Source organism: Oratosquilla oratoria, chromosome 36, assembly GCF_046742065.1.
Source record: "Oratosquilla oratoria isolate Oo_2021 chromosome 36, ASM4674206v1, whole genome shotgun sequence".
NCBI lineage: Eukaryota > Metazoa > Arthropoda > Malacostraca > Stomatopoda > Squillidae > Oratosquilla > Oratosquilla oratoria.
This window is the reverse complement of record NC_134812.1, coordinates 40937104-40957890: the sequence shown is the minus strand read 5'-3', so window position 1 is coordinate 40957890 and position 20787 is coordinate 40937104. Positions and strand designations below refer to the sequence as shown.

At 39.6% G+C, this 20787-nt stretch overlaps 1 protein-coding gene across 2 annotated transcripts in view; it reads right to left on the bottom strand.

Annotated features, from left to right (window-relative positions):
- The window catches only part of msk (importin-7 msk), a 70907-nt gene that overhangs the window by 30610 nt on the left and 19510 nt on the right, over positions 1 to 20787 (bottom strand). For both annotated transcript variants that reach the window (XM_076174651.1, XM_076174649.1), the window contains exons 4-14: positions 19480 to 19636; positions 15558 to 15742; positions 14492 to 14665; positions 13340 to 13485; positions 12235 to 12398; positions 10423 to 10542; positions 10114 to 10302; positions 9830 to 9985; positions 9360 to 9528; positions 8826 to 9226; positions 6007 to 6143 (exon numbers count right to left, since the gene is read on the bottom strand). In XM_076174651.1, the coding sequence (XP_076030766.1) occupies positions 6007 to 6143; positions 8826 to 9226; positions 9360 to 9528; positions 9830 to 9985; positions 10114 to 10302; positions 10423 to 10542; positions 12235 to 12398; positions 13340 to 13485; positions 14492 to 14665; positions 15558 to 15742; positions 19480 to 19636 (1998 nt within the window). The remainder of the gene's footprint in view (positions 1 to 6006; positions 6144 to 8825; positions 9227 to 9359; positions 9529 to 9829; positions 9986 to 10113; positions 10303 to 10422; positions 10543 to 12234; positions 12399 to 13339; positions 13486 to 14491; positions 14666 to 15557; positions 15743 to 19479; positions 19637 to 20787) is intronic.

Here is a 20787-nt window from a genome sequence, read left to right as displayed (position 1 = left end):
TCTGAAACCTATGTTTACATTCTGTTTCACCCTTGCACCGGAAGATGGCTCTGGGTACATGTTTATATTGCAATGCGACAGATGGCCATCTTGGGGTTTCTCCGGCTCGTCATTGTTTTCTTCCTTTTTACTTCAATTACACACTATTTACATTGTAAATTAACCATTCCGGATATCCACAAGCACTCCCCATATATCACACCCTAGGTATTCTGTAATTGTATCACTGTTAAGGGACTGTGGGAAGTGCTTATAGGTGAACGTGTCATAAAAGTTGTTCAATTTCTTTGGTGAACTTATGTATACTTACTCTATCGGAAAGAGTATTATTGCATACTAAATTGTTTTCGTAACATGTATATATTACGTGTAGTTAATTTTTTTCTTTATTTTTTTTATGATAGTATCTGTAATCATTGAAGTATCCACAGGCATAGGTAATCAGCCTACTATGTAGGAAATGAAAGATTAGAGTCTTGGAAACAACTTCATTGAGTTAGATTTTTTCCTACTCTCTTTTATTCTTTTTTATGATTTTTTTATTTTGAATAGTAGAAACTTCAGTGAAAATCTGCTATGATAAATTAAACAAAAAAATTAAGTTACAGTTTCCTTTGTTTTTTTCTGATCAAATTAAAGAATTACTCTTTCTCTTTACAAATTCGAAAGAATGAATGAAATCGGACAAAAAGAAACAGAGCTATGGCTATTTAAATATAAAAAACATAAACTTTTCAGGAGAGGCATTTAAAGTTTAAAGGAGCGCACCGGCATTTAAAATCCTCCGGCCGCGTACTCACTCGTGACATTGTCTATTTTTTTACGTTTCCGTTTAAAACTTTAAACAAAACTGAACTGGCTATCGAAAATTTGACTTAATTTCAATATACAGAATGTTTTTTCATGCAATGGGGTTGCCAGATGTCGCCAATAATTTATCTATTTCATTTTATATATAAGAACAGAAACGGAATTGAGCTGTAATATTTGGTCGAAGTGTTACAGCCATCATAGAGAATCTTTTGAATACCTGTTGGTAGAATAAAAGATAATACGATCGCATGCATGACTGGTAGGCTAACAGATACGCGACAGGGCGACATCCTTTCTCCTTTAGCTTTGAAGAGATACTGAGATCCTTGTGGTGATTGACGATTAGTGTTGGCAAGTTGCCAGATATCTCCATATATATTAATTATAGTAAACAAAACAGAACTGGGTATCAAAATTTTGACTTTATTTCAATATACAGAATGTTTTTTCATGCAATGGGGTTGCCAGAGGTTGCCAAAAATTTATCTATTTTATTTTATATATAAGAAAAGAAACGGAATTGAGCTGTAATATTTGGCTAAAGTGTTACCACCATCATAGAGAATCTTTTGAAATGTTTACCTAAAATTCCTTGATTTTCCAGAATTTTTCGTGTTTTCGCGCCCTACAGTCCCTTAAGACATTTTGTTTTTTAGTTTTTCAGGAAGTCCAATATATGAATGGTGTCACTATGGCAAACATGTGCATGCAAATTTGTTTTTGAGGATGAGGAGGGAGATAACCATACAATGCACCAGTGGGAATAAACCAGCTAACCTAAGTTGTTGGGCTCTACCATGACAGACCTAAGCCACACTGCACTGTCTACAACCCAAACAATGTGACTGGGTGCTGGGTAGCTCCTCATCACTATGGTTCCAAAATGTGAGGAGTGTTTATATTAAGATTTCTATTTGTGTATAATAATGGTGTGTGCTTTGATTTGGTCAGCTCCCTCATATGGTGGAATGGAACCTTTGTTATATACACACACAAAATGATGACATTCAATGATGGGAGCCCCCATAAGGACATCTTGAAAGAATGTTATCATCTCCCCCAATATCTACCTTCAAAGCCCTTTAACAACCTCATCTCTATTTAAAGGTGGAGCCCCTGGGACTGGCAATTGGTCTTATGACTGGGCACAAGCTTCAATTATCTTCCTCCAATTTTTAACCTCAGTTAAGTTAACTACTAAACTGGTCTCCACTTCCTCCCACCCACCTGTGACACAGAACCCAAACTATGCTGCTAGAACACCAACAGCAGTCCAAGAAGGTACCAGGACCACTGTTGACGCTAGTTGGGTAACAAAACATATGTATGAAACATTGCATACATGTGACAGCACCTTCAGTCAACATATCATTATTTTGTGTCAATCCCCATAGCCTAACAATGATTAATATCACAGCAGGCACTGGGAGCATGAACAAGTGCTTTTGGTTGCGTACGAAGGTCTTCAAACAGGTGTTATTTGAAAAGCCAGATGAACAACCATTAAGAAATGTGCATGCATAAGTTATTTCCATTTCATTCCTGCAATACCAATATTACAATCTCAATTTGGAAGCAATTTAGGTGCTCAAAAATCTCATATTCAACTATTTATCTTGGTAAAATGCAGCTATTAAAATGAAGACAACTAAAAATAACCAAGTCAAATCTGGTGATTACAAACAAGTGTCAAGCAATGTTTGTGACAAAAACCTCTAGCAGAATTTCTTTTCAGTATCCAGGTTTAAGTGCTTATGCTATCAAACCACATGAAATAAGCATGATAAAAAAATTAATATATGTATATATATACACACATATACCAATGGTTTTCCCCCTTACAAGGGAGGTAGCCAAAGTCAAAGGCATAAATCCACTCCCATTCACCACCCCTTCCTCCCTCTCTTCTTGGCTCCTCCTGGGTGACAGGTCATCCCTGCATCTCGCCCACTGCCCCGGGTCATTAGCAATGTAGCAAAACAAAGCACATCCACAGCAAGGCTGCTTCATCTAATCAGTGACCCCCCTCTCCACCACCTCATGCAGAAAAAAAGATGGGGAGAAATCCCTTCAGGCCATGTCAAAATGTCATTCACACATACTCCCACTCCCTTCCATGCATCACAGCATCATCCATACACAACCCTTCTCCTTTCACCCCTATCTTGTCTTCTCCCTTCATTTCTCAACAGACATTCCCTCTTTCCCAATGCCCTTCTACCCCATCCATCTCATCCTTGGTTGGCCCCTAATGTTCACTCCCTTCACTTCTACTTTCCATACTTCTTTTACTAATCTTTCTTCTCTCATTCTTTCCATGTGCTCAAACCATCCCAATGCTCTTTCATCAACCCCAACTCCCTTCCCACCCCTGCTCTCCTCCTCATCTTGTTTCTCACTCTATCCAGCCTAGTAACCCCTACCATACTTCTCAGGATTTCATATCAAACACATTTAAGCTCTTCCTTTCTTATATTCCATGGTTCTGCCCTGTACAGTGCAGCCAGCACAATCACTCTTTCATACACTCTCCTCTTAGCATCTCTCCCAAATGTCTATTTCTCATAACACTTTTTAATCCCCCAAGGCATTTACTTGCTTCTCTCAACCTACATTCTACCTCCACCTCCACTCCTCCCATTCCTGTCACATTCAGACCCAAGTATCTAAAGCTATCCACTTCCCCCAGTCTCTCTCCCTTCCAATTTGCTGCCATCCTCTCCCCTTGTACATCACCTTCCTTTATCCAAATTTATCTTCAACTTCCTTCTTTCACACACCTTCCCAAACTCAGTCACCAACTTACTTAATTCCTCCTCTGATCCTGATACAAGTGCAGTGTCGTCAGCAAAAAAGAACTGGCTATCCCCCATTTTCTTTAACCATCTCCAATCCCCAGCCCATTACTCTAGCACTTACTTCTTGCACCACTCCATCTATGTAAATTGAACAGCCAAGGCAACATTACACATCCCTGGCAAAATTCTACCTTTACCTCAAACCACTTACTCTATTTCTAATTCTAACACAGGTTCTACTACTCTCATAAAAAACCTTGACTGCTCTTAAAAGCTTTCCTCCTATCCCATGTATCTGCAATACCTCCCAGTGCCTTCCTGTCCACCCTGTCAAGCCTTTTCCAAATCCATAACGGCCCCCAAAAAATCTTTACCTTTTCCTGAAGCTTTCTCACACATCTGCCTTACTACAAAATTCTGATCCATGCAACCCCTACCCGTCCTAAGTCCACTGTTCCTCACCAATTACTCCCTCTGTTCCTTTCCTAATCCTCTCAATCAAAACCCACCAATAAGCCTTCCCAACTACTCAACAAAATGATTCCTCTGAAACTACTATACTCACACTTATCCCCTTTTTCCTTGTAAAGCAGAACTATACAGGCACTCCTTCAGTCCTCTGCTACTCTACCTTCTTTTAGACAAACAGAAACAACTTCACCAGTCAGTCCATCACTGTACCTCCCTTTTTTTTGACACTCCACATGACACCCATCCAACCCAGGCAACTTACCTCCTCTCATCATTATAATAACTGCTTTCACCTTATTTCTACCCCATTTTCCTTATCCATCAGTCATTTTCTTAGCGCTTTCCACTGCAACCTTTCGCTCCCTATCCTCTCTCATATTTAGAAACTCCCTAAAATACTCTGCCTATCTTCCTTTTACTCTCATCTGTACCACATCCATGCACACTGAAAGATCTATACCTAAGGGTTTATATATATATATATATATATATATATATATATATATATATATATATATATATATATATATATATAAATTTTGCTCAGTAATACTCAAACTAATCCTATCAGTGTATACGTCTCATATACATGTGAGTATATCAATAAGTCATATAACCCACTCACCTCCACTCACCCCCCACTCAACCGCCTGCACCACACTATCCCAACGGCCAGGCGCCAAAAGCTCGCTGAGCTAAGCGCTCCTCTCAAACTTGCCGACTCAACACTTCGTGCTCGTGTGACCGGCACTGCCAAGCACCAAACGACTACACACACACACACGAACACACGCGATCAATCTAGTAGCCACCCAGTACTGACATACGATATTACGTATACTGACGGTCCTCCCCTGGATATATAATTAACATGTATGGTAGTAGACATCAACACGTAATTAATGCAGTTGCCCCACCCATGTGGGACAACAGACTAACAAGAGATTATTGTTAAGATCACGATTAAAGGCAACTCAAGAACTTGTCCATTCGGCACTTCCGGAGAGGAAAACTCTCTGGCAAGACCCGGAGGAGCGTCGGTTCTTGTGACGTGCCCTAGTGTTAAGATTGTGTAGAACTGTGTATCTAAGTTTCAAAGAGTGTGACGAATAAAGAACAAAACTTAAAAGGTGTATACCAAGTAACCCCTTTCTGGAGATGATGTAACGACCCCGTTACATCTTGTGTGTGCAAGTAACCCCTTTCTGGAGATGAGGTAACGACCCCGTTACATCTTGTGTGTGCAAGTAACCCTCGGTGGAGATCATGTAACGATACCGTTACACCCATCCCGTTACATCAGTAAATTTTGTTTACAAAACATCAATCTTTATTTAAGCTAGAGAATGTGATGATAAGATGCACACACTTGTGACTAAGCATACCATTTTTGTAAAATATTCATTATTCCCCACACTCTCCCCTTTATCAATGCACACAGTAGCATTAGCTTTAACCCTAAGGACACACTTTCCTCATTCCTTTACTAATCAAGTTAATTCCTACGAAAACCTGAATTCTAACTAAAACATCTTCATGAACAGGGAACTCTCTCACCCCAAGATACAATTCTTGTTTTATTAAATCGCCACGAATTGGCCAAATTTGTTAATGCCTTCTATATTGAAGGGTATAGGTTTTAGTACGGCTGATGGCCGGTCAGTTTTTCAAATTTTCTGTGGTAATCCTTGGTATGTACAAGGATAACATCCATTCCACTTATTCTCTTCCATATCAAGGCATCCCATTACTAATTCCTCTGATCTGGCATGTACCAAGCTCACTATATATTTAATATGGTACCCCTTCAGTAGGAAAGACACAAGTCATTGCTGATTCATTAGGCTCGAAAACTTGTTAGCTATTAGGCTTATTTGATGCAAACAAAGCTATTCAACTAAATTAACAACTCCACACTACTCACCCAAGGAAGCAGTCTGTATCATGAATCCACTGTTTGATAAAGTGCGCTAAGAGAGGTGTGTTGGTATTTGGAAGAGTTGCAGATTCTAAAACTTGAAGTAATAAATCAGGGGCTGTATAAAGACCAGCAATAACAACCTGGAACCAGAAAATAAATTTTCGAAATTAATACCTAGGTTACATGGGTATAATTTTTTTCTTACCTTAACATATTTCAAAGGAAAAAAAAAAAAAGTTAATGAACATATAAGGGAGGTAGCAAGTGAAGGCACACACACGTACACATACATGTACACACACACACACACACACAAGGCATCCCATCACTAATTCCTCTGGTCTGGCATGTACCAAGCTCACTGTACTTTTAATATGGTACCCCTATGACCTACTGACCATCTACAGAATCATGAAAGGCACAGAAATACTTGATAGAGAGGACTTGTTAAACTGGGACAGGAGATGCACAAGAGGACATGGAAAGAAAATAAAAAAAACATAGCTACAGAAGAGATATGAAGAAAAAAAAAATTCCACATAGAGTGGTAGACACTTGGAACAAACTGGACAAGGAAATAGTGTGCACAAAAATCATTCATGAGTTTAAAAGCAAACTAGACACTGCGAGATACAAAGGCAGGACACCACAAGTGTACCTCCCCTTCCCACAAAATACAACTAGGTAAATACACTGATCATGATAAAAGTCAAAGACAAGGACATGAAAAGTAGGAAGCTTGTAATGATTTATGTGGCCCCAAAAACAAGTTCTTGGAATGAGAACAAGCACATGAAAATGCTAGAAGATACAAGGCATTCATTGAACGAGATACTAATGGACGGAGGTAACCTGGTAATATAGGGGACTAACTACAAAGAAATTTGTTGGGAGATGACAGTGAAAGGCAGAGAGGACCTGTGGGGTAATGTATGACTGGACATGACCATGGAATATACAATGGCACAATGGGTCAATGAAAATACCAGATACAGAAGTAATGAAGAACTGTGCAAGACTGGATTTAATATTCACAACAGAACCTGAAATTGTGGATAAATTGAATACAAGACACCACTTGGAAAGAATGACCATATACTTATAAGAGACTGAACTAAAAGAAGAAATATATATGGAGAGAAATGAAAAGTATAGGAAAGGATGGTTGATGTACAACAAAATGGACTTTGGAAAACTAAAGATTCTTTCAAAATGCAAATTGGGAAAAACTCTACATAGAAGAAAAAAAAGTGGAAGAGAAATGGGAGATCTTAATGGATAACTATAATGGAGTGAATAGGAACATACCAAGACAAACAAGTGTAAATTAGATGCAGGTTCAAAACAAGATGCAGTGACGCAAAAGATAGAAGGGACAAAACTTGGAAAAGATGGAGAAAAAATAAAAAAAAAACTGGAAAATGGCAAATATATGTAAACTATAAAAATGAGTATGTAAAAGTGTGAAGAGAGGAAACAAGGAACTATGAAAAAGACATTGCAGAAAAATGCAAAGAGCAACCCAAACTATTCTATAGATATGTGAATACATACATATACCAAGGCTTTTTCCCCCTTACAAGGGAGGTAGCCAAAAAGAAAAAGGCATAAAATCATTCCCACCCATTCCATCCCTAAATACACTCCACTCCACCCTCCCTTCCATCTTAGCACCTCCTGGATGACGGGTCATTCCTGCACCTTGTCTACTGCCCTGGGTCGCAAGGCACAGCACATCCACAGCAAGGCCGCTTCATTAAATCGGTAACCCCCCATGCATAAAAGGAGAAGACAGGGAGAAATCCCTTCGGGCTGCGTCAAATTTTGCTCACACATACTACCTCACCCCCCCACCCATTCCACCTCTTGCATCACAACATCATCCATAGACAACCATTCTCCATTCACCCCTGTCTTCTGTCCTCTCCCGTCCTTCCTCAACAGACATTCCCCTCTTCCCCAAAGCCCCCTTCACCCCATCCATCCATCTCATCCTAGGACGTCCCCTCCTGTTCATTCCCTCCACATCTACCTTCCATACATTTTTACTAGTCTTTCTTCACTCATTCTTTCCATGTTTCCAAACCATCCTAATACTCTAATTTGATGACCATGATTTTCCACATGAAGCTCACATCAAGTAAAGGCTTTCTTTCTCTTTCTCCTCCTGGCCAGTGACCAAATAACAGGCCCACACTAATTCAAGACAGTCCAAAATTTCTTAAAAGATAAGACCTACAAGAAACCTTAAGGATGGCCACTTTCTCCTACCTAGTTTATATAAAATAATTTCTCTAACTTTAACTTTGCTACCATTGATCCTCTCCCCTCATCTTGCTATCTATACACATACCATGGGCTTTCACCATTCCCCCAACTTACAAGGGAGGTAGCTAAGTCAAAGTCATGTGCCCTCTCCCACCCATTCCACTTTCATTCACCACCCTTTCCCTCATCTTAACTCCTCATGGATGACTGGTCATCCTTACATCCTACTCACTGCCCTGGGTCAGAAGCAATGCAGCAATGCACAGTACATCCACAGCAAGGCCACTTCACTTAATCATTGACCACTGCTTTCTGTCCCCTCATGCAGAAAAAGGAAGACAGAAAGAAATCCCTTCAGGCTGCATCAAAAAGTCATTCACACATAACCACTCCCTACTCCCCCCCATCCTCTTCCTCCTCCCTTCTTTGCATCACAGTATCATCTATACACAGCCTTTCTCCACTCACCCCCATCTCCTGCCTTCTCCCTTCCTTGCTCATCTTACAACTATTTAAAAACCCATCCACAGAAGTATCACAAGACAAAAACCCACCTGTAGTAACATTGTTCTCAACTCCGTCGTTTTTACTTCTCTTGTCAATCTCTCCACGACCACCTGAATAATAGAACCTAAACACTGATTGATTCGCCCTCGGCATTGTAACACCAGCACTTCCAGCAACTTGGCAGCATGGCACTCATCATCTTCAGCCACATCTGCTGTCAAGATAGTCTTGCACATGTCGAATACTGCTGCCACATGACCTTCATTGGACAGGAAGGCTTCTGTATCTACACAAATGTAATTGTGGAGTGCTGGCATCATCTCGGTGAAATAATCGAAGCCATCCTTCTTAAATACTTGATACATCATTTCTAAACATTTCCACATGTCAACAGACACTCTAGTGCTAGTTAAACTGTAAATTAGTGCCAGCGCTTCTTCATAGAACTCTGAAAGTAAAAATTTTTTGTTTAATATTTGAAGAACTATAGTAACAAAAATAACAAATACTCAAATTACATACATAGGCCCTTTCCCCCTTTATATGTGATGTGGCTAGCCACAGTACAACTATCAACTCACCCAATACACTTTTGCTAAGAATAAGCCCCACCACTTGAAGTGTGATGGGTTCAATCTGCGCCATAATCTCTGGATTCTCCTCCATGCAATTGATGAGCGTCTCAATTGTACTCAGCAGTCCCATTGCAGTTATGGCCTTCTCATCTGCTCCGTCCTCAGACTCTACCACCTGCAAATACCAATTACTTGACATTTTAGGAACTGTATTACTTTGGTCTCCATTAGTCAATTATTTGTTGCCTGTTACAAGTCCCTGGTCTCCACTACTTTTTGTCAAACAATTCTCAAGGCAATCCCCAACATTTCTGCATGCAAGAGGCACATTCTACAACTAACACCCTATATTCTATCCACAATGTCTTACCTTAGTCAAACTAGTGATAAAAAATAAACATGATTTTTCAAATTCATCAGCAGTTATGTACTGGTATGTATGTACTAAGTATGGAAAAGCACAGATGAACACATACCTGTCTGAATGTGGCTGCTAATTGGGTGCACATGTCAACAGCAATCGGCATAAGCTGTTCTGTATATGTAGTGACGATCTTACACATAACATTAGTGAGGTCATCATTCTCAGTTTCTTTGATAACCTTTAACAATTCTTGTACAATAGGTCGAATCTGAAATTTCCATTATATTGTGTTAGAAATTAATAAAGTCTTGCTTCTTTTCTCTCTCCAAATTTTAGTTTGTGAAATACATAAATTTATGCACATGAAGCTGCCTGAATACAGAAGAAGTCACTTACATTTGGTTCAACAATCTTTTCTGCCTTAACCTGTGATGCCAGGAAAGCCGAGAGTGCCATGGCTGCCTCGACTTTGACAGGGAGTTCATGATCATGCATAAGCGCATGTTGAATGCCCGTCATTGCTGTTACTATGTTCTGTTCTTGTATAAATTTGATTTCATCAAAGTTCTGCAGGATCCAGCAAGCCTGGGAACATAAAAAATAAAAAAAAATTAAATTCCTTGGAATGTGTAAACACATACGCAAGCTCGTGTGCAGGTATGTTAACATAGTTTTGAATACAGTTAACTCGTTCATTCTTCTTACCCGAGCTCTCATGAAACCATGTGGACTCTGGAATTCTGGGAAGATATACTGTGCAATCATCGTCTCCATCTGGTCCTTGTAAATCTTCTTTTTCAATAGCAATCCACCCATCGTCCCAATCTGATAACAAAAGAAAATACAAATAAAAATAACAGGCAAGCCTAACTTCAAGTGCAAGGGTTGGAAACAACTGAATGGATGACAAATGTAGGGTTGTATCTGGGATGTGAAATTCAGTATATTGTGTATGAATCTATATACAAACAGGCCTCTTCCCCCTTAATATATACACATACAGCAAAAAAGTACTCTCCCCCCTTCAAGGGGGAAGGTGTCACACACTCATATTCTGCCTATTCCACTGTGATCCTAAAACCCATTTATTGTCCCTTCCATTTTAGGATCCTTGTCAATGAAGGCTCATCCCTGTCTCCAACCACAATGCTCACATCAGTGATGCAGCAGGACAGTGCCTCAAATGCAATGCAAGAAGACAGTCTCACCAACAGGGTTCTACAGTCTGAACTGGTTTGCCTCGACTAATTCAACATTAGGCAACTGTTTTTATCCAGTTAATGCAATTTACAAAATAGACCATTTCTTTGGGTACCATCATGCTTTCATCCACTTGCATCTACTTTGTGGTAATTATTGTTAGGGAATTGCATTGTTTACCTTAAGTTACGGCGATTTCCCGCAAGGCTTGTTTAATTTCGATTCAGGAACCTTTCCTGAAACTCTGAACCACACTATCGTAACTTTAATTAAGATACTATTAAACTCCCCTCCCTCTTTATTTATTAAACCTATGATGTAATTTTGGTTAATAAATCGGGAACTTTGAGAATTTGCTTAAAGTATAAGTTGTCCAGTGGCTTCGAAGCCTTATGAACTCGTAAGAGTCCCTGCCTAACAAGACTGCGTTTCGTCAACTGAACGTCAGATCACCTTCAGCACTGGTACCAGCCGCTTCTCTCAAGAAACCTCGGCATAGGATTTTTACAGTTCTCACAAAGCCATCAAGAATTCATTACAACTTCAGACCTATTGTCTGAGAACTCAACCAAGTTCTCGGACATTCTTGTATTTATTGAGCCACAATTACCATAACTTGTAATTTTTCATCCTTTATTCCTATCTTTTGCACTCTCTCTACCCTACTCTACAGTCCCTCTTGCATCCAGCTTCCCTTTAACGTGTCCATCCCTAGAACTTTCCCCCTTATTGGGGTTGAGGGTCAGTCAAGCATCCGCACACTATATATTAAAACTCCTTTAGCATCCCTTAGTGCTGAGGGAGAGGAATGCTAAAACAGTTTTAAAGTATGATATGTGGGTGTGTTGTTTTGACTTGCACAATCTCCTTATGTTACAATAAAGAACCTTTGCTGTATTAATTGATGATGATCAAGATTCTTTTTTTTTTTCTAAATTAGTTTGTTATATGGTTTTCTTCTTATTCTTGTAACACTTGAGAAATGTCAGGTTTAAGGCCAATATTTAGTTCCATTCTTCCAATCTTTCATAGTTTTTTCGATACTCTTCACTCATTATTCCTTATTCATTATCTCGAAGTGCCCTACCCACCTTAACAGTCTCCTTAGACCAGCGTTTCTTAACCTGGGGTGCTGAAATCAATTTCAGGGGATGCTGGGGAAGGTCACATATGTCTTTACTTTATCTTTATAGTAACCAGGTGTTAGCCAATGGTAGGAGGTGCTGGACTGTTTAGGCCTGACCAAATGGGGTGCCGAGGTCGAAAAAGGTTAAGAAACGCTGCCTTAGATAATCATTAATTTCAACATAAACTCACCATGTGCATGACACCATCCTTATGCCGAGGATCTACATTCGGTGTGGTTAGAACTTGCATTAGGAAGGTCATCGTCTTCTGCAACATTTCTTTCCTCTTTTTCACCACCGACAGGAGAAGACCTTGAGCTGCTGTTACTGGTGACACTAAATCCTCATAGATATCTGAAGATGGACGGCAAAAAATAACGAGCTATGAGCACACCAATGGATTAATGGCTTATCCCCTTTTAGGGGTAATAGTCAAATCATGCCTAAACTGTGGGAGATAGGTTAATACAAAATGCTTGAAAAGACTATTGTATCTATCTACATACGAAAAGGTTTCTTCCTATCACAGGGAAGGTAGCCCATCTATTCCCTTTAAGCTACAACAGTGACAATTAAGACATTTTGACAGAACAACATAATGAGTTTGCATTCATTAACCATGACTACAATTTAACTGAAATTACTGAAGTAAACCGATTACACAGCACAGGTGCTGACCAACATCTGCTGGAAATTGTGATACACTTAGCCCGACATTCATGTGGGTTTGATGAGAATTATTTCACAGCCCACCCAACCCATTGGAAGGCACCTAAATAAATTCCAACCCCTCTAAACAACACTTCACTCCATACCATACAACACACAATGGAAGACTGCATTATACACAATCATGCACGCAAACAGCACAACATACACTCTATAAAGGATTTGTGGGAAAACCCAGTTTCGGCTGTGGCATTCCTTGGAGAGACGGGACTGCTCGGACAGACAGTCTAGGGAATGACAACAACAACAACCTAAGTCATTAAACACAACCCCTACTAACCCTATTCCTCTTCCTCCTCCTCCATCATCATCATTAGAAGAAATGTTAAACCCATGAAAGTTGGGGGTTATGTGTACTGTTCCAGGGGTAGGAGGCCACAGGAGTGAATACTACTCAAGTGGTACTATGATCCTGAGATTGTTCTGGGTCCAGAATCCAACTCTGAAATCACGTAGTTAACAAAACGTCTCCTACCGTGACACACACCATGTACAAGGTGTGAAAGTATGAAATGTTCTGAACCCATAAGCACTTTTAGGCTTTCCACTGTGCAATCAAAACTTACCAAATTTAACCCTAACATATTCGTATGGATCCGTGTTCCAGAGTTCCTGATCTGCGTCGGAGTAACACATGAGGGGAAAGAGGACGTCTTGGATAATGGCCAACATGTGTGGCTTCAGTAGTTTCCACACAATAGCTTGACTAACTCTGTCAGGAAAGGAAACAAGCCATTAAAAAATAGTTCAAATACATATACAAAAAGGCCCTTTCCACTTTATATGGGAGGTGGCCATTGTATATATGTACATACATTTACCAAAAGGTCCTTCCATCTTATAAGGGGGTAGCCATGTCTTAAGTATATGTCCACCCTAGCCCCATCCCTCTCACCTACAAACCCTTATATGGGAGGTACCCAGTCAGCCAAAGCCAAGATAAGAGGGAGGGAAGGAGGGGGGTGAATGGGAGTAGAGTATGTGGGAATGGGATGGGTGGCACTGGATTTTAAGCCTTTGTTTTCTGGCTACCTCCCTTGTATGGGAGGGGGGGAAAAGCCTTTGGAATACTAATGTACTTTTATGTCAATTTACTGCTAAATATTCCCTCTCATTAAAATGTAGATACAACTTGTCTTGGCTAGCCAAATTCTTTATAAGGGTTAAAAAGTGCTTTGGTATATAAATAACTAAATCACTAGGGTCTCAGAAGTTGCCAAAGTTAGGGAGATTATCATTGTGCTGAAATACACATAATCTACATCTATACAAAGAAATTTGAGCTTTTTCATGCAATTTGAATGTCAAATTTGCGAGTTTAGGTGTTGAGTTAAGGTTTAGGGGTAGGAATTTGATGGGGTTGAATTCGTAAGTTGCCGAAACATGGGCCACTGAACTGCATGACCCCAGTGCATTTATATAACAAGGGCATTTTCCCCTTATAAGGGAGGTAGCCAGCCAGGGAACACACACACTCCCACCCACCATTTATTTGTTTCCCTCTCACCTCCTCACCCTCTCTTCTCATCTCCTCATGGGTGAAGGGTTATCCCAGTCAAGGCACAGGTAAACATATATACATACATACATATACCAAGGGTTTCCCCCCCCCCCTTACAAAGGAGATAGCCAAAGTCAAAGGCACAAATCCACTCGCACTCATTTCATCCCTATGTACTCCACTCCCATTCACCACCCCTTGATTACAATGTACTCACCCTTGTTCAAGATAGTGAAGGGTCTGTTGCAAGACTCTTGGAGATACGTAAACCTTGCTTCTAAATTGATCTAATATCTTGAGCAAAACTTGAAGGACTCCTTCCGAGAAAGTTTTTACATACCATTCCGCAAATGGCTTGTACTCTTTGGACACAGTTTTGGGACAGCCGTATCTGAAGAAAAAAATAAATTTTAATTAAAAGATTACGAGATTCCATCACTAAAACCCAACAACAAAAGTATCTGGCATGCAACAGAACTTTGAAGTCGCGAGCATTGTGTGAGTAATAAAACACACCCAGTATTTTGCTCCACCCAATATTTTGGACAATCTCAAATTTGGTTATAGACATGGAACTGGTCAATACACCACTGACAATTGGAACAGTATTTCTTGAAATGGCTATATGATCAATAGTATTGTTACACCTTTCTGAAAATCTGGGTCTAACATGAGTACCTGCAAGTGATGGTCCTACCAAGGAGACCTCTCTCTCATCTGCCCATCCAAAAATCTGTCAAAATTATCTAGACTGGACCAAGAATTTGCTGTACCAACTTCGACTGTAATTCCTCCAACTCTTCACATAAGGAGAGCTAACAACTGGCAATCATTCCTTTCCTACTACACATAACGGTCCCAGACTAATACATAACAGACATTCCAATGTTCTCTCCCAGAAATATCAATGGATGAATACAAGTGGGATAAGCTGAGGTGTTCTATATAGTGGTTGTATTTGGGGGTAATTCAAATCTGCAACCCTATTTTAGTGTTCGTTTGGTTAGAAGGTGGTTCTTACTCGTCTTGGGAGAGACTTCCTCATTGGGTTGATGTCTAGGGGAATTTGGTGTCATACAGTTTGGAATTTTTAAGCTTATTTTACAATTTCAATGGTGCTTTGTATAGTTATATATGTATGTTTTGTACAGTTACAGATGAACACAAGTATCATATCTGTTCAACTGTTCATTTTTGTGTGCACCACCCAATGCTATTATTGCATAAACAAAGGATATGCACACACATACAACAACTAAAATCTCAACCTTCAAATATATTACCTTTCAAATATTCTTGCTAATATATGTAAAGCCCATTTCTTAACCTTCCACCATGGTAATGCTGGTCTCTCATCTTCATCCACCTGTAGGGTTTGTTCAGGTACTGGCCGGTCTCCAATTTGCCTCACTGCCTCCATCCACTGTGTGAAGTGTTCTCGATCCAACAGATCCAGAGGCATGTGGTACTGCAATTAATATAAATTTATCAGTATGCAAAATGAACCTTTAAGCAACATAATTTCATTTGCTCACCATTTTTCCAGTACTCTTCCTTACTTTTAACCCCTACAGCGTCAGCGACATACGTCACATGCCGCAATTGTTTTATGGATTGAGCGTCAGCGGCATACATCGTGTGCCACAATTTAAAAAATTCACCAAAAATAGGCATTATGTCGAGGGTCAAATCTGTGGTAATGACCAAGTAGCCCTGTCCATTGGCTTTAAAAGGTACCCAAAATTTATTTATTGACAAAACTGGCAACCCTGGCAGCACTTTTTCGGGGATAACTTGGGGTATACAATCGGCTTTTAGGATGTAATTTTGGCGATTCTAATATACAAAATGAAGTATGAGGAGGTGAATTTGTACTTCAACAGTTAGGCCGGTGCTATTTAGTACATATTCAGATACACAGAACTGGCAATTTTGCACTGCCAATTTTTGTAACAAATGTATAATACAAAATGTGGCCAGGCAATAATGGTGTGATGGATACTTACTAAAATATTTAGCAAAACAATAAGAAACGCCACAATCACCTATTCCCCATGAAATAATAAAAAATCAATTCATCACAGTGATAAATATTTGCCAAAAAATCCACAAACACTATTTAAAAATACATTTTCCGTGTCAGACTATTATGGGCGACTGTACATCGACTTGAAAATCATAAATGTCAAATTCCTTCACTCTGAAATTCTAACAAAATTTCCCCAAAAAATACCTCATTCAACCCGTGTGAGGAGCAAAAGAGAGTACACTGATTTTCTACCAAACTTTCGCACACATGTTTCGACAAAATCGACCCAGCTTCACTTCTGGGCTAAGTAGAATCAAAATAAGCAAGATTTGTTGGTTTTACATAATTTTGAGTTAAGAAAGAAAAAGCTCCAACGCTGGGGAGTATTATACAATATTCACCCTGCAATGTATGGGTTAACCACTGGTATAATAACGCCCACTTAGGTGTCACGAGGTGCAAGTCGGTACACGAGAATGCCAGCATTGGCATCTTGATTATATATATTTTTGTAGTTGTACATGAGTTATCCCCCAATTCTGTGAACTGGTTTGAGTACATTTTCTGTGTTTATTATTACTCAGAGTAAAAGAGAATGAGTAATACAGCAGTGACTTTATATTTTATAATGCAAGTAGTGTGATTCATCGTATGGTAGCTGATGCTGCGTGCGAGAATTTGAGTCGTACTGAAGTGGTTAAGTGTTTATGTTCTAGGGGTAGGAGGCCACATATGGAATACACATATGGTACTATGATCCTAGGTTATTCTTGGTTCACGTAAATAGCTTGAAGTCATGCAGTCCACAAAACGTTTCCTACAGTGACACACACCACATGTCGATGTGAAGCTTCAACTTTCACGAACCACATGGTTATACAGATCTACATTTTAAGGTATTGTTTAAGAAGAAATTGGACAGTATATCCTCAGTTACTACATCCATACATATACTATTAGCTTTTTCCCCCTTAGGAGGGAAGGAAGGAAGGGATATATATATATAAAATCTACTCCCATTCACCCCCTTTCCCTCCCTCTTATCTTGGCTCCTGGATGATGGGTCATCCCTGGGTTACAAGCAATATAGCAAGACATAGCACATCCACAGCAAGGCCACTCCATTTAATTGGCACCCCCCACTTCTCCATCCCCTCGTGCAGAAAAAAAGAAGACTGGGAGAAATCTATTTGGGCTGCATCAAAATATCATTCAAACATACTCCCTCCCCCTACCCACTCCCTTCCATGCGACACATCATCATCCATACACAACCATTCTCCACTCACCCCTATCTTCTGTCTTGCTCCCTCCTTCCTCAACAGACATTCCCCTTTCCCAATGCCCCTTTTACCACATCCATTCATCTCATCCTTGGTTGGCCCCTCATGTTCACTCCTTCCACAAACCTTTTACTATTCTTTCCATGTATCCAAACCATCCCAATACTCTTCTATCAACCTTATCTCCCAACTCCCTTTCCCCATCTGCTGTCCTCCTCATCTCATTCTCATTCTATCCAGCCTACTTACCACTACCACTCTTCTCAGCCATTTCATCTCGAACACATTCAAACTCCTCCTCTCTTATGTTCCATGTTTCTGACCCATACAGTGCTTTCGACACAATCACTCCTTCATACATTCTCCTCTTAGCATTCATTCCCACATGTCCATTTCTCATTACACTTTTTAATCCCTCAAAGCATTTATTTGCTTTTCTCTACATTCTACCTCCACCCCAACTCCCTTTCCCACCACATTCACACCCAAATATATAAAACTATCCATTTCCTCCAGTCTCTCTCCCTTAATACTCACTTCCAGTCTGCTTCCATTTCTCTCATTGTACATCTCATTATCTTACTTCTACTCACATTTATCTTCAATTTCCTTCTTTTGCACACCTTCACAAACTGTCACTAACTTCCTCATAACCTCCTCTGATCCTACCGCAAGCGTGTCATCAGCAAACAACAGCTGGCTAATGTTTCACTTTTCTCCATTTCCTTTAACCATTTCCAATCCCCAACCTTACCCTTACATTTACCTCTTGCACCATCCCATTCATGTACAAATTGAACAGCCAAGATGACATAACATATCCCTAGCAAAGTCCCACATCTACCTCAACCCACTAATAAAAAATTATCAACTTTCAACAATCAAAACAAATGTGTGTGTAAATTCAGCAGTGCTGCTGATGCTTAATTGTGAAGTGCATGGTACGGCACCAACATGCCTAAACCCAAGAAAAAATGGTCAGAAAGCATTTGTGGTAGTCCTTACTTCTCAACCCTGAACTAGAGCTGACCAATAAGTATGAACATTATGTTATTCTAGATATCGATTTTTTTTTTTTTTTCATCTACTGACCAAATGGGTTCTTCTCCCTTGCAAGGGAGGTAGCCTGCTACGGCATGCACTCACACTCCAGCTATCCCACACTCATTCATTTCCCTTTTACAAATCTCTAGGTTTCTTGCGGATGAAGGGCCACCCCTGCACCTTTACTTTACTTTACTTCATTTAAAACTTTCAAGTTCATTGCAACTATCTCCCAATTTCAGAAAACCCCGAATCTAGGGAATACTTTCAAATATCAAACATTTATACCATCTGGGGTGTTTTAGATCTCGAGAAATCCTGCACCACCTGTTCTGAATAGTGAAGAATCATCTGTTGTAGTATTGCTACTTCTGGCTGCTGGTGGCACTGCAGATAGGCCAGCACTAACTCATACAAACACATGCTTAAGGTCCTTTAATCTTTACAAGGTGATGGCAAAGTCAAAGATGACCACATGTTATAGCCATCCAACACATCAAAATATTATTATTATTATTATTTTTTTTTTTTTTTGTAAAGGCAATGCAGCAAGCCAAAGCACTTCTTGAAGAAGAGCCCAACAGTCAGGGTTCATTTACTCATCCATTTATTTTTGGCCTCTTTTCCTAGCTTGATAGACATTCCTCTTGCATCCAGTGTGACTTTCACCCTGTCTATCCACCCCCATCGTTTTCCCACAAATTCACTCAATCCACATCTGAATAACTAGCTTGTAATAACTATTCACTCAATCCACATCTGAATAACTAGCTTGTAATAACTATCATACCTGATGGAAAACTGCAATAAACATATATGTATATAACAGTTTATATGACTATAAAATACCTGGGTTAGAGCATAGAATATTTTGAGTATAAGTTTTTGCAAGAGTGTAGAATGCTCTGATGGGTCTGGTAAGAGATGAACTAGCCTCTCATAACACATGGGCAGAAGCATACTCATGGCCTCGTGCAAGGGATTTCTGTCTTCTTTTTTCTTATATCTGAAATTAAATACAAGGACACTTAGTTTCATCACCAAAAAATCACACATTCATAAATACATCATGGTTCTTTCTTCCTTATAAACTGGGTGCCCTTGCCAAGGCATCACCCACCCTTTACCACTTCAACACCCATCTAACATATCCCAAGAAGCCATATCCCCTTTTCAACCACTTCGGTGCTATGACACCTACATGGGCATTGTGAGTCACGAGTGTTGGATTGTTGTACATTTGGCAGCTAGTGCCGTGGTGTGAGTTAGTGATACCAGATCAGGGATGTATGTATGTATGTTTTTTTTTTTTTTTTCATACAGAGGGAAAGATATAAATGATCATATGGACACTTGATCATGCCCAAGCCTCATTTTATGAACTATTTACATTTTTACATAGAGAGTTTAATATGAATGGGTTTGATCACATTTTCTGTGGTTTGTCAACCACATCTGGTGAACGAGAATGAGGAAAATGCCTCTCTTCCTTTACGACAGAGAAAGTGTGCGTGTGTATTTACCTAGTTGTATTATATGGGAAGGGGAGCTATGTTCGTAGTGACCCATCTTTGTATCTCACAATATCTAGTTTGTTCTTAAATTCTTGTATGGAAGTTGCATACTATTGTTACATCCAACTTGTTCCAAATATCCACCACTCTGTGGAAAACTTTCCAGATCTCTTCTACAACTATCCTTTTTGAGTTTTTCATGTCCCCTTGTTTTTCTTTTACCCCACTTTAATAAGTCTTCTCTGTCAAGGACTTCCATGCCTTTCACGATTCTTTATTCCAGGGTTGGTAGTTCCAGTTTAGACAATCTTTGCTCGTATGTCAATTTTGAAAGTGTTGGGGCTATTTTTCTCATTGCTCTTTGGATTCTTTCTATTTTCCTTTTATTCTTTTTTGTACTGGGTGTCCAGAGTGTCGCAGTGTACTCCAATCTAGGTCTTATCAGTGTGATTAGTATTTTCTTTACCATTTCATCCTGGTAATTAAAAGCTACCTTTATTGATCTCAGTAAACTGTAGGCTTCTCAAACTAATTTGTTTATATGCTTGTCTGGGGACATATCTCTGGCAATAGTTACTCCTAGGTCCTTTTCGGTTCCAACGTCCTTTACTTCCTTTGCACCAATTTTATGTTGTCCTGATAC